At 33.4% G+C, this 14,213-nt stretch overlaps 1 protein-coding gene across 6 annotated transcripts in view; it reads left to right on the forward strand.

The window, feature by feature from the left end:
• Window positions 1–14,213, forward strand: part of SWT1 (SWT1 RNA endoribonuclease homolog) — a 106,473-nt gene that overhangs the window by 34,879 nt on the left and 57,381 nt on the right. For all 6 annotated transcript variants that reach the window (XR_015246212.1, XR_015246213.1, XM_086694143.1 and 3 more), the window contains 4 exons: window positions 5,743–5,888; window positions 7,346–7,509; window positions 8,736–8,874; window positions 13,329–13,477. Coding sequence is in view for 4 of the 6 variants with exons in the window: in XM_086694143.1 (XP_086550269.1) it covers window positions 5,743–5,888; window positions 7,346–7,509; window positions 8,736–8,874; window positions 13,329–13,477 (598 nt within the window). In the remaining 2 variants the exon portion in view is untranslated. The remainder of the gene's footprint in view (window positions 1–5,742; window positions 5,889–7,345; window positions 7,510–8,735; window positions 8,875–13,328; window positions 13,478–14,213) is intronic.

The following is a 14,213-nucleotide window of genomic DNA, read 5'->3' on the forward strand; positions in this document are numbered from 1 at the left end:
CGTTATTTCTGCAGTCAGTGTTTTGGGATTAACAGAGGTAACATTTCTTAGTGAAACGAAAGTTTGTAGTCAGACTGTACTTTTAATTCTAGCACTATCATGTTCCAGGTGAGCCTGTTTTTTCATTTTTATTTTTTCCTTTAAAGGGCTGTAATCATGCCTACTGAGTAAGTCTCACCTACTTACTGTGAGGATAAATTTGTTTTACTTAAATAGATAATGGTAATGATGAAAATATTGATAATGATAGAGCTAGGAGAACCCTTCTACTATACCTTATTTTAAGTACATTATTTTACATTTGCAACCCTGAGTATGGGCCAGCAATACCTAGTTCATATCTCTATCCATTTCTTTCTTCTAAATTCTAGACTAGTATATTCATTCTTATTTGCTGTATTTACTTGGATGTCTCGTAAACATGTGGGACCTGCCATCTCTAGAAATGAACTCTTGGTCTCTCCTTCTAAACTACTATCCATCTGAATAAAAAGTGCCACCGTTGGGGCTTCTGAGTGGCTCAGTCAGCTAAGTATCTGATTCTTGATCTCAGCTCAGGTCTTGATCTTAAGGTCATGAGTTCAGGTCCTGCGTGGGGCTCCGCACTGGATGTGAAGCCTACTTTAAAAAACAAACAAAACCAGGGCATCTGAGTGCCTCAGTTGGTTAAGCATCCAACTCTTGATTTTGGCTCGGGTCATGATCTCATGGTTTTTGGCTCGAGTCCTGCATCAGGCTCTGCTCTGCTGATAGCGCAGAGCCTTCTTGGGATTTTCTGTCTCCCTCTCTCTCAAAATAAATAAATAAGCATTTAAAAAATTTTTAAAGTGCCATCTTCCACCCATTTGCTAAAGCCAGAAACCTAGGAGTCATTTTTGATACTTGCCTCTCTGTCATAATTTATATCCAGTCAAGTAAGGGGTCCTGTGTGATCTTTTCTTTATCTTCCTTGCCAACCTGTGTCAACCAGGTTATTTTTCCACTGCCTTTTTGACTCTAAGACTGATTGTGCTGTGCACTTCCATACTTGCTCTCTTTCATTTATTCTTCAAAAGTAATGTATTTAAAATTTTTTAATTTTAAAAATAGTTGCATTATGGAGAATTTCAAAATACTTAAAGTGAAGAAGAGTTAGTAAACTCTTAAGTATGCAGCTACAATTTTCAAAATTGTTCCATTCTTTTATTATCTATATCTCCATTCACTCCCTGTCCCATGACAGGGAGTATAAAACCCATGAGTGGTTTTATACAGATTTTTTGTGTTTTGAGGGAAAATGTGCCATTTTGGAATGCATAAATCTTAACTATACAATCTTCACAATGGATACACTGGTGTAGCCCACACATTTCTATCGCCTCTTGATAGATAGAAAACTTCTGTCACCCCAGAAAATACTTTTATGCCCTGCCCCTTTGTGCTCTTTTTCTAGTTTCTTTTTATTCTTTTATGTTTTTATTTTATTTTTGAGAGAGAAACAGAGCACGAGCAGGGGAGGGGCAGAGAGAGAGGAAGACACAGAATTTGAAGCAGGCTCCAGGCTCTGAGCTGTCGGCACAAAACCTGACGCACAGCTGGAACTCAAGGACTATGAGATCATGACCTGAGCCGAAGTTAGATGCTTAACCAACTGAACCACTTGGGCACCCCTCTTTTTCTAGTTTCTTAAGGTGGAAGCTGAGATCATTTATTTGAGACTCCTATAAATTTCCCTGTAAGCACTGCTTTAGCTGTATCCCACAAATGTTGATGTTCTATTTTTTTCATTCAATTCAATTGAACTTACCTTTGACAATTAGATGATTGCTGTTTAATTCCAAATATTTGCACATTTTTTAATCTTCTTGTTATTAATTTGTACTTTAATTCCACTTTGGCTTGAGAACATTAATTTATATGGTTTCTGTTCTTTTAAATTTGTTAGTTTTATTGCCAAGAATATGGTCTACCTTGGCGAATGTGTTATGTGCACTTAAAAAGAATTTGTATCCTCTTGTGGGTGGAGTATTCTATAAATTTCAGTTAGGTCAAGTTGGTTGGTAGTATTGTTCAGGTTTTCTATAACCTTACTGATTGATTATTCTGTGATTATTGAGAGAGGAGTGTTGAAATCTCCAACTATAATTATGGGTTTGTTTAATTCTCCTTTCTGTTTTATTTGTTTTGCTTCATGTATTATGAAGCTTTGTAGTAAGATGCATACACATTTAGGATTGTTTAGGATTGTCTTCTTGGAGAATTGACCCTTTCTTGTTGTGTAATGTCTCTCTGTTCCTGAAGTCTCCTTTGTTTAGTATTAATACTAGCATTCCAGTTTTGTTTTCGTTAGTATTTATATTGTATATCTTTTCCTATCCATTTACTTTTAATCTGTGTTTTTATATTAAAGTAAGTATTTTGTGGGTAGTATATGGTCAATACTTTATTCTTTGTCCATTCTGAGAATTTCTTTGATAAGTTTATACCATTCATTTTTAATTAGATCAAAATCTACCTTTTTGCTAATTATTTTCTATTTGTTTCATCTGTTCTTTTTTCTTTTTCTTTCTTTTCTTGAGTTGTGTATTTTTTATGGTGCCATTTTATCTCCATTATTGATTTATTTATACCGTTTCGAAAAAACGTTTTAATGGTTGCCCTAGCATCTAAAGTTTATATCTTACTTGATCAAAATCTACCTTCAGAAAATATTATATTGCTTCGCGTTCCGTGTAAAGATCTTATAATAGGAAGTTTCCAGTTTCTCCCTTTTTTTGTACTATCATTGTAATATTTACTTTTACAGAAATGATAAACACATAATATTTTTGTTACTATTTTTGCTTCCATCATTTACCACTTAAAGCAGAGAAAAAGTGAGTATTTTAATCTTGCATTCCATTTTTTGCCTCTTCATTATTTATATAGATTCAGGTTTCTGTCTGGTGTCATATTCCTTTTGCCTAAATGAATTTCTTTGACATATGCATGCCTACTGGCACCAAACTTTTTGTTTTGTTTATCTCATAATTTCTTTATTTCTTCATTTATTTTTGTTTATTTTTTTATGTTTATTTTTTAAGACAGAGAGTTGGGAAGGAGCAGAAAGAGAGGGAGACAGAGAACCCCAAGCAGGCTCCGCACTGTTAGCTCAGAGCCCAACACAGGGCTTGAACCTACAAACCATGAAATCATGACCCCAACTGAAATCAAGAGTTGGATGGTCAACCGACTGAGCCACCCAGGCACCCCTCTTAATTTATTTTTGAAAGATATTTTTGCTGGATATACAATTCTGGGTTGACTTTTTTTTTTTTTCCTTCCAGTATTTTAAAGAGGTGACTCCATTTTCTTCTAGTTTGTATGGTTTCTGATGAGAAGTCCGATGTAAATGTTATCTTTGTTCCTCTATATGTAATGTGTTTTTTTTTTTTTTGCTCTCTGCTTTCAAGGACTTTTCTTTGTCCTTTGCTTTTTTAGCAGTTTATTTTAGCAGTTTTTAGCAGATATGTCTCTGTTTGTATATGTGTGGTGGGTTGGGGGGCTGAGTAGAGAAGGATTTATCCTGCTTGATATTTTCTGAGCTGCTTTGATCTCTGGTTTCATATCTGTCTTCAGTTTTAGATAATTCTCAGCCATTATTTCTTCAAATATTTTTTCTGCTCATTCCCTCTTTCCTCCTCATATTATAGAATTATACTGTGGTAGCCAGTGACCCCTGTGATCCCTGCTTCTTAGTATGAACGCCCTTGTATAGTCCCCTCCTGCATTGTACCAGGGTTGGCTGTCTGTGTGACAGACAGCATGCATCAGAAGTGATAGCATGTTCCTTCTGTGATTAGATTATAAAAGACTGGGACTTCCTCCTCGGGCACCCTCTTCCTTTCTCCACTCTCAAATCACTTGCTTTGTGGAAGCAAGCTGCCATGCCATAAACAGCCCTGTGGAAGAGGCCCACATGGTGAGAAACTGAAGCCTCCAGCCAAGAGCCAGTGATGGACTAAGGCCTGCCAATAGCCACGTGAATGAGTGCCAATTAAACCTTGAGATGGCTGCAACCTTAGGCAATAGCATATTACAACCTTGTAAGAGACTCTGAACCAGAACCGACCAGTCAAGCTGTTCCCAGATTTCTGATTCTTAGGAACTGTGTGAGAAAATAAATGTTTATTTTAAGCTGCTGAGTTTTGGGATAACTTGTATACAGCAATAGATAACTAATATAGGCACATATGTTAGACTGTTTGATATTGTTCCACAGCTTCTGGATTTTTTTTTTTTTTTTTAACTTGTACTCTCTTTGTATTTCAGTTTGGGTCATTTCTTTTGACCTGTCTTCAAGTTTGTAATGTTTTCCTTGCCTGTGTCAAGTATACTGAGGAACCTGTTGAAAGCATTCTTTATTTCTGTGACTGTGTGTGTGTGTGTGTGTGTGTGTGTGTGTGTGTGTATGTGTGTTATTGCTAGCATTTAGTTGCTTTCATTTAATTTTCATGATTTTCATCTGTCCTGAAATTGCCTGTCTGATTTTGCATGCTATTTACCTTTTCCATTAGAGCATTTAACAAATAAATCAAAATTATTTAAAATTCCCTATCAGATAGCTTCAACATCGGTGCCATATGTAAGTCTGGTTCTATTGATTGCTTTGTCTCTTGGCTGCATGTTATTTTTTTCTGGGCAGAATTTATATACAGATTTTAAGGTTCACTTGCTCTGTGGTTTCCTCCCTTCTTCAGCTCCTCACTTAACTCTCTATCTGCTCTGGCCGGCCCTGAACATGGTCTCTGACATTTCAAGTTACTGTGGCTGAGGCTTCTGTTGTAAGCCATTGATGAATTAGAGAATGACCTCGGGCAAAAAGGTAGAACCTTGTAGAACCTCTATGATGAAGATAGACTTCTCTCCAGCTTCTGCCCTCATTTTTCTGATCCCTAGTGCCTTCAGATAGCTTTTTTTTTTTCTTTTTTTGTCCAAATCTTCTGATTTTCAGCTGTGGAAAGATTAATCTGACCAAGCTACTGTGCCATTAACAAAAGCTGGAAGTCTGTTGGATTCCAGAATAGCAATTTAATAAACACAGATCTGATTATGTCACTTACCCACTGAAGCCCTTAAATGTCTTTCTATTTATTAATGCCCTTGCCTTAGCCACATAAACTGTTCTCATGCACTATGCTCTAATCATACTTTATTTTTTCAGCAAATAGCAAATCTCACCATTTGTCTTATGCTCACTCTGAGTAAATTTGTAATTGCCTGCCATGTGGAAATTATTTCTTTTACCATGGCTCTTTGTTTATTTCTTTTTGGATGATCATATTCCTGTGTTCAAATCTGGCTGCCGCTTACCAGGTACAATTTTGGGCAAATTACTTAACCTCTTTGCACTTCAGATCCTCATCTGTGGAAGGGGGATACAAATAGTACCACTGCTACATAAGAGGTTTATTGTGAGAATTAAATGGGTTGCGAACATATATGTATATGTATATCTATCTATAGACATATAGCTATCTATAGGGATATATAGTACTTACAACAGTGCCTGGTACCAGGGAAACATTCAATGTGTAGTAATTATTCTCAAAAGCTATTCTACTGTATGTTAATTCCTTTATCTTCTCTGTTTAAAAAAAAAATGTTATCCTTTGTTAATATACATGTTGAGAATCTCCAACCTTTGATTAAATCCCATGTGTTTTGAGTTACCATGTGATTTATCTTATAAAAAAAATTCTTTCCTCCTAACCCCAACCTTAGGGATGATAGAAATTTAAGAAACAAAGGCCTAATAAGTGGTGTGAAGTCACTCAGTAAAGAAGAATTGAGTGCAGATTTATTAAACTTATCTCCGAACACAGATGTATGTCATCAACCTTGTTTATCTAAACAACAATTGAAAGCAGGTAGTATTCTTACTGCAACTAATTTGAACTATATCTTCTTTTATGTACTGACATTGATAACAATTGGAATTAATAGTAAATTTCCATCTTGTACATTTAAAATAACATTGTTTGAAATACTTTCCAGCTTGTATATGGTAGAAATAAATGAAAATCATAATGGTAATCCAGAAGAAAACAGTTAACATTATTGTCTTCTACATACGCTTTTACAAATTAATTTGAATTTTTGTCCATACACTTAATGCATTTTTACATGTTTATAATCACCGTATATATACTATTTTGTGCCTTGTGGAGTGTATCTTTTAAATTAATAGTAACTATAGAAAATATTCATTTGAGGTAGGAGAAATTTTTGGTTTCTTTTTAATGTTAGCTTCCTCTTCATAACCTTCTATCAATGCAGTAAAAACTTAGTAATAAGAGAAACTTGAAAGATTCTAATAATACTTTAATTTTTAATTTTAAACTAATACTTAAGAAATTAATGGCAGTACCATTGTTTTATCTTTTTTTTTTACCAGAATAATCTGTTCTGTAGCTTGATATTTGATGGAATGTTGTATTAAATCTGACATAATTTAAAAATACATTCTACCTTTACCCCTGTGGGGAAAATAATTATTGAAATCTTTAATATCATATGGACTTTTTATATGTAATTGTATAAAAATTGACATATATACATGCTACTTATTTGACCCCTTTGGTACTAAAATTTCTTTTGTCATAATATTCAAAATGACATTTAGAAGAAGTAACAGGATATTTTGGTTTCTGCTTTTTCAGGGGTAATATGCTTTCAGTTTGCCCTTCGTATTACTACCACTTTAAGTCCTTAGTATTTGTAGAGATAAGCCACTTAATGTTTTGAGTTTTGCCATAAAGAAATTGCAGCTGCCTTCAGGCATCAAATTAATAATGTTAATGAAATGATGTCAATTAAAATAATAAAAACTTACTTTAAAAGGGGAGGGCATAAAGGTAGTTAAACCAGAGATTCTCGTCCTTTCAAAACAATTTACTGATGTGAGCTGCAATGGGAAGAATATACTATTTTTGGACGAAAGCACACTTTGATCCATAATTCTTCATTTTCTATTATAAATAGATGCAAAGCATTCTTTTAATTTTTCCTTTTTTGAAAATACAATTGAATTGTGGTTAAAATATCACACATTTCTTAAATTCCTATTTTAGTAAATATATTTACTTGCCTTTTGTCAAAAAGATAAAGCATTTGCTAATGTGATATGTTTATATCTAAAATAATTATAGATACATGTTTCTAAATACTGTTTGAAAAGTTGAGTATTGATTTGGTTTCTGTGTAATTTAGGTACTAAATTTATGTACATAAAATGCTTATTATTTATGGCCAAATGCTAATTTTAAAACAATAAAATATTTACTGTGAGTGTCTTAAATAAAGCCTGTGACTCTTTGTTTTAAAGAAGCGACACCATTAGAAGAGAGCTATAAGGGAGAATCTGTACATTCCAGACTACCCATTCTACTTGAAAGCATCATATCTGATCTTGAAAAATCTCTTGGAACAGCTTTATCTTCAATACTAGAAACAGAAATGAAAATTGCTTTTGGAAACCTCTGGATGGAGGTGATTATTTCAACTCTCTTAGTTGACAAATTTCTTTTTCGTTGCTAAAGATTTATGACCTTATCTTAAGAAATAGGACACGTATATGTGTAAGCTTCATTGTGATAATTTATATCCCATTATATTTTTTCATATAGTTTCTAAATAACTTCTTGAAAACTAAATGGTGGACATTTCCTATAGATTAAGAACTATATTTTGTCATTTAATTTTTTTTCAATGAGCAGGTATTTATTATGTATCTACTGGTGTCAAACACATTGCCCCCATGGAGCTTAAATTGAGTTCAGAAAAACTTCTCTCATATTTAGTTTATTTGAGTTAAAATGTTTAGTATAGGGAATCCCCATTGCAATGTGTATTCAGAAAAAGAAGTGTGTATTTTGGCTTATGTCATATAAATAATCAAAGTATATCAAAGTATAAATATCATATCAACAAGATATTTTGTATTTTCTAGATTCACATCTATTCTGCAGATAGTAAAACACCACATTTGGCAATAGTGGCCCTTTTAGTTTAGTTAATGTTTGTTTGCTGTTCATATGTATAGCTAGGAGGAACAGTCCCCCTCAGTTGTAGATTCTAATAACTTGTCAATATGATGTTTTTGCTGCTTGATTATATGATCAAGTCTTGAGCCAAGATGATGAGGAATGATCAAAAGATTCTAGGAGGGTTGACTTAAATTGGATATTTTGTAATAGAGTCTAGGAAAGTCATTGCATATGAATAATTCAAAAAAGGATGTGCTGACATCTTATAGTGCTAAATGATGAATCTCCTTTATAAACATGCCTTTGCAAGAGTGTAGCAAGTGTTAGTGCTAGCTGACGTCTTTTTTCTGTATAGATTTTCCCACAGCTATGTGAAATAATTAGATTGATTTCCTCCTAGAATTGACTATGTTGGAAAGTAAATTGAGTATCTTTCCTGATTAAAACTATGCTTCTTCTGATTAAAACAGTGCTTTCGTTTTGCACAGTTTCTGAAACTATAAGGATTAATACTAATCTGAATTTTACAAAAACAATTTGCAGTGGAATTAGAATTTTAAGATCACAATTGGCTTCTAATAGAATATCTCTTAGTTTAAAAAGAATTCAACTAACTATATTTTTCCCAGAAATATATATAGATATTTTTAAGTAATTCCTAAGTACTTTTTAATAATAGGAATAATAAATAAATTAGTAGGTAGTAATTTTTTCTGAATACTTTTTTAGATGCTGTACTTGAAACCACCATGGACTCTAATTCATTTATTACAGTGCTTTAGAAAACATTGGTTGGCTGTATTTGGATTAGTTATGGAGAAGAACGTGCTTTTAACCATTGAGAGCCTATATGAAAATCTCTGTAAAGGTATGAATTTTTTATTTTGTCTTTAGCAATGTTGTGTTAAAGTCAGACTAGCAGATATTTTCCATGGAATGTGAAGATGAGTTAATAAGAAATTGGTCAATTATTTTTTAACCATTTACACTTCTAATTACTAAAGGGAGTTTGTGGAAGCTGAATGAATGAAGTTCATAGAGCTCATGACCATTAATGGTATCACCACCATTGATATTCCTGGATATAGTGAATATTTAGTTTTTTATAATGTTTGAAAACTTTTAAAACCGTATTTTATTCAGGTATGAAAATAGAATTTAGACTTTTTTTTTTCATTTCTCACTGTGTTTAACACACAAACTTTGACCCCATTTCATGTACTAATTTTAGAAATAGTATATCAAAGTATGTATCTAAAATATATGGTTTAGGAAATAGAAAGTGTTTGTCTTTGGTATATAGTGAGTTCTAGAACCAGAAGACACTAGAGTCAACAACTTAGTTGGTGATTTTTAAGCCATGTTGCACAGAACCTTCTTGAAATGCCTCTGGAGCTGCCACAGATTGGAGATGGAAAGGCTAACTGGGAGCCTGGAAAGTTGGCGGGCCTTTAGCCCTCAACCCCAGCTTTAGCCATGCAGTTTTCTTTTATCAGTTTATATATGGAGAATCCATGTAGGTTTTGAAGAAAATGTTTCTCTGCTAAGAAAAAAAAGATGGGGAAAGCACTGATCAAATGTTACAAAAGCCCATGTTTTATAATCAGGTAAACTATCCCTAAGAGGTAAGTGATTTGTCCAAAGTCAAACTACTGGATTTTTCTTGCTATACCTTTAAAAAGCAAAATATGTGTAACAATTATTGGGATGTTCAGTTTGTTCTGGACTTTTTTTTAACTCCTCTAACATGATCTGTTCTGTTTATTATTTCCCTGTATTGGTTATATCCTGTCTGCTTTTGAAAAATAACTGTGAATATAGAGGACTATTAAATAACAACCTGAGTACTTGAGGATTTAAGCTAAGTTTAAAGGCACAAGAGCCAGGTAGTGAAGAATAAGATAATTTCATCATAAAACATATGCAAACAATTAATATAAAACTTGATTTAACACTAATCCTCCTGGAAGCTAAAACAAAACACAAACAAATATATTCTGTGGGAGGTATACCATGGCTATCTTTCCCTTGAAGTGTAACCTTTTGGGAAATGTCTTATATCTTTGGAAATTACTTTGGGGGATTTAAAGTACCTGGTCCAATGCCTTATGACTTTTAAAAGTTACCAAGTTTTTAAAAATCTTTATTTTGAGAGAGAGAGCATGGGAAGGGCGCAGAGAGAGAGAGAGAGAGAGAGACAGAGAGAGAGAGAGAGAGAGAGAGAGAATGAATCCCAAGCAGGCTCCACGCTGTCAGCACAAAGCCTGATGTGGGGCTTGAACTCACGAATCCTAAGATCATGACCCTGAGATCACTACCTGAGCCGAAATCAAGAGCCAGATGCTTAACTGACTGAGCCAGCCAGGCACCCCTAAAAGTTACCAATTTTTAAAAGACATTTTAAAAATTTAAAGATAATTTAAAGATAATTCTTTAACTATAGAAGATATTTATAGGTGGTATTATTATATAAGAGAAGAGACAGGGAATGACTCCCTGGACATGCCTTTAAACCAGTTTTTGTAAGACAGGGAATGACTCCTTGGACATGCCTTTAAACCAGTTTTTATAAGACAGGGAATGACTCCTTGGACATGCCTTTAAACCAGTTTTTATAAAACATATAGAAATGTCTTTCATATCTTAAGTAGAAGCATAATTTAGTTCTATCAAAAGAGAAAGCCCATAATTCATGTGTGAAATTGAATAAGATTTACTTTAAAGAATGGCATATTTAGTTGCCATTTTTCTCTTTTTCCAGGGGTGGGCAGTGTTTGTCTTTTGCACACAGCTTAGAGGTAGTAGGTAATAGGAGAGAATGAAGAGATGATGGCTGTTCCTTTTGCTAAAAAGTCTTTTTTGGAATCATTGTGTGCATAATTTATTGATCCTTGGTCTAGAAGAATCTAAGCCTAATGTGTACTGACTTGTGAAGAATATATAATAGAACTATAAAAGTGCCTTCTGCTCTAAAATAATTTTAAGAAAAGTCACAGTTTATGATTTTGTTTACTGTCTTTTAATAGTATACTCAGCTGTTAAATTATGATTGTGTTTAACTTCAGTAATCCCAAAGAATGTATCCTTAAATCAATTCATAGAAAATTGTGTGGAAAATGACTAGTAGCATTTCCTGATTTTGTTATCCATATTAACTTTAGTCAAAATGATTATTGACCTTACATAAGCATTAAAGTATTTCAACCATGTAGATTTCTTTTTATGTTGTGTCTAGGTACTGAATTTATCATTGTTATTTCCCTTCAGCACATTATCTTAGTAAAGACTTTTTGTGAGACAGAAATCAAATGATTAATTCAAGGCTACAAGCCTAACTGAACATTGACTGACTTGGAGAAGCACCCTTGAAAGAAATTGTGCCCAGTTTCTTTTCCTCAGGAGATTTACTAGGTTCATCAAATCTACATTCTGCCCTTTGTGTAGCATTTCTTATCTGTCTTTTCCCACAGGAATTTAAACTAGTCATTGACTTTAAAAATAACTAAGTGTTTTGTAAGGAAATATACTTGTTTGTTTTATTTGATAAAGGGGAAGCCAGAAGCCTGGCTATAGCCATCACATTAGATTAGAACTTCTGAATATTGTATAATTAATTAATTAAATCTACTTTTGATTTTTATTTGATTTTTCAGTAATTTCCAAGAAAATACTTGTTTTTGTTTTTGTTTTTTATATTAATTTATTTTTATTTAAATGTTTATTTTTTTATTAAAAGTATTTTTTAATGTTTATTTTTGAGAGAGACGGGGTGCGAGTGGGGGAGAGGCAGAAAGAGAGGGAGACACAGAATCTGAAGAAGGCTCCAGGTTCTGAGCTGTCAGCATAGAGCCTGACACCGGGGCTTAAAGTCAGGAACTGCTCGAACATGACCTGGGCCAAAGTTGGACACTTAACCAACTGAGCCACCCAGGCACCCCTTAAATGTGTGTTTGCCTATTTATTTAGAGAGAGAGTGAATGAGCACACATGCGTGTGAGTAAAAGAGAGGCAGAGAGGGACGGGAAGAGAGAATCCCAAGCAGGCTCCACGCTGTCAACAAGGAGCCCCACACAGGGCTCAGTCCCGTGAACCATGAGATCATGACCTGAGCCGAAATCAAGAGTCAGATGCTTAACTGACTGAGCCACCCAAGCACCACTCTAAGCAAATACTTATATAAGTGATACAGAGGAACTATTTACTTTTTTAAACTCATAGTACCAGTGAAAAACCATGCTGGTGTTTCAGAATATAAACCATGCTGGTCTCTCAAGTTTCTCTGAAACTGAGAACCTTAAAAGGAAACAAAACAAATACGTCATAGCATGGTTATTTTAAATGCCTTTGAAAAGTATGTGTATGTATATATGTGTGTGTGTGTGTGTGTGTGTGTATATGTATGTATATATATATATATACATATATATAAAATATATGGCACATGTATATTTTATATATGTGTGTGTGTGTGTGTGTATATATATATATATATATATATATATATATATATAATATATGGCACATATATATTATATATGGCACTCTACCCTAATAATGGAAAGAATTTTTCAGTTCTGGGCTTTGATGATGTTAGAAATTTGCTTAACTTCATTGCTCGTAACTTTTAAAATCTTTGAAATTATTGTCACCACCTCTGAGAACTTAATGTAAGTAATTTTAGTTGAGAGAAAATTGTTATACCTTTAAATTATTTCTTGTAGATTAACTCACTTTGCTAATTTATAAGGAAAAAATACTGCTGGCTTATCTTGCCCACAGCTGTTACTCAGATTATTTATATTTTTGCTAAAGTTGTGTTGAGCGAAGAGAGAAAATGTTATTTTCAATAAATCTAGTATTACATTTGATGTAATGGAATTTGAAGTTAAATCTCTATGTGATTAACTGAGTTGGTTATGAGAGGGACTGCATGTAACTTACCTGCTTACCCCGAAAATGTGACTCTTCTGATGCCTACGTAGCAATCTGTATATGAAACAACCTCAGTTTTGAAAATCTGTAGTTTAACTTGTTTGGTAATTATCTCTCTTTTCTGAAAAGTATAATGTTCTTTCACTTTAAAGTTTACTATGTTGAGGGAATCTGAATCCAGAATACCTGGATCAACTCCAAGAACTTTGTCTTTAGCTAAATTTAATTCTAATGCTTTTTACACCCAAGAAATAAATTAGGAGTAGGGTATAGGTGTAAATGCATACTTTTCTTAAATTTCATAATTAACTTTAGATTGGCTTTCCAAACACATTTTTATATTGTATACTCATTCTTACATATGTTTTCCTTCTTAATTTCTGTTACCAGCTAACAAGGCAGTGGATTTTACAACAGTGAAATTTCTGCTTCAGGATTCTAAAAGTTTGTTACATGCTTTCAGTACAAGGTCAAATTATGATGGTATTCTTCCACAGGCCTTTGCTCAAGTTAACAAACTACTCCAGACATTTGCAGAGGTAAGTTACCTTTGGAATGCCATTTAGAGGAGCTAATTACATGTGTTCTAAAAACGTATTAGCAGATAACAGAGATAAAGGATATTTTAATTGTAACTTACTTGAACACACTAAGGGATTAAGTATATCTTAAGTGAATTGAAGGAAAGTAAGCAATTTTTATTACAAGTTATAAAACACATCCTCTTATGTGTGTATGTGTTTTGTACATCACCAGTAAGGAAAGAACATACTTGCTTAAGAGAATATCTCATGAAGTAGAAGAAGCATCTTTTTAATAAACTAATAAGAAATATGTGATAATTCCTATGGAAAGAATTGTCTTAAGGGGTGAAATTATCTTTTGGATTAAGATGACCAAAATATTGGTAATTGTATTTTTCCATGGCAAATGTGACTTCGAGAATTATTGGTAGGAAAGAATGGACCTGGGAATTTAGGGGATTGCAGCTTGATCTCTGACTGGAGTTGCGTAGGGAAAAATACATTATCCTTTCCCATCACAGAACTGAGCCCTAAACCCTATCTTTAGTGAAACAAACATAGTGAACAAGATGGAACATTCAGGATACTCATAGGCTATCAGTCTGTGAATTAAGATTATTGAAAATTTAAAAAAATAGGATTGATTGAAATAAAAATAATAATGAATGTCAAGTTTTAAGTTCCTTTCATCAATTGGAAACCTAGAGATGGGAGTTACCATGAAAATGTGGTGTTAAAATTTAGTGCTGTT

Source organism: Puma concolor, chromosome E4, assembly GCF_028749965.1.
Source record: "Puma concolor isolate L17-30 chromosome E4, mPumCon1.1.hap2, whole genome shotgun sequence".
NCBI classification, from domain to species: Eukaryota; Metazoa; Chordata; class Mammalia; order Carnivora; family Felidae; genus Puma; species Puma concolor.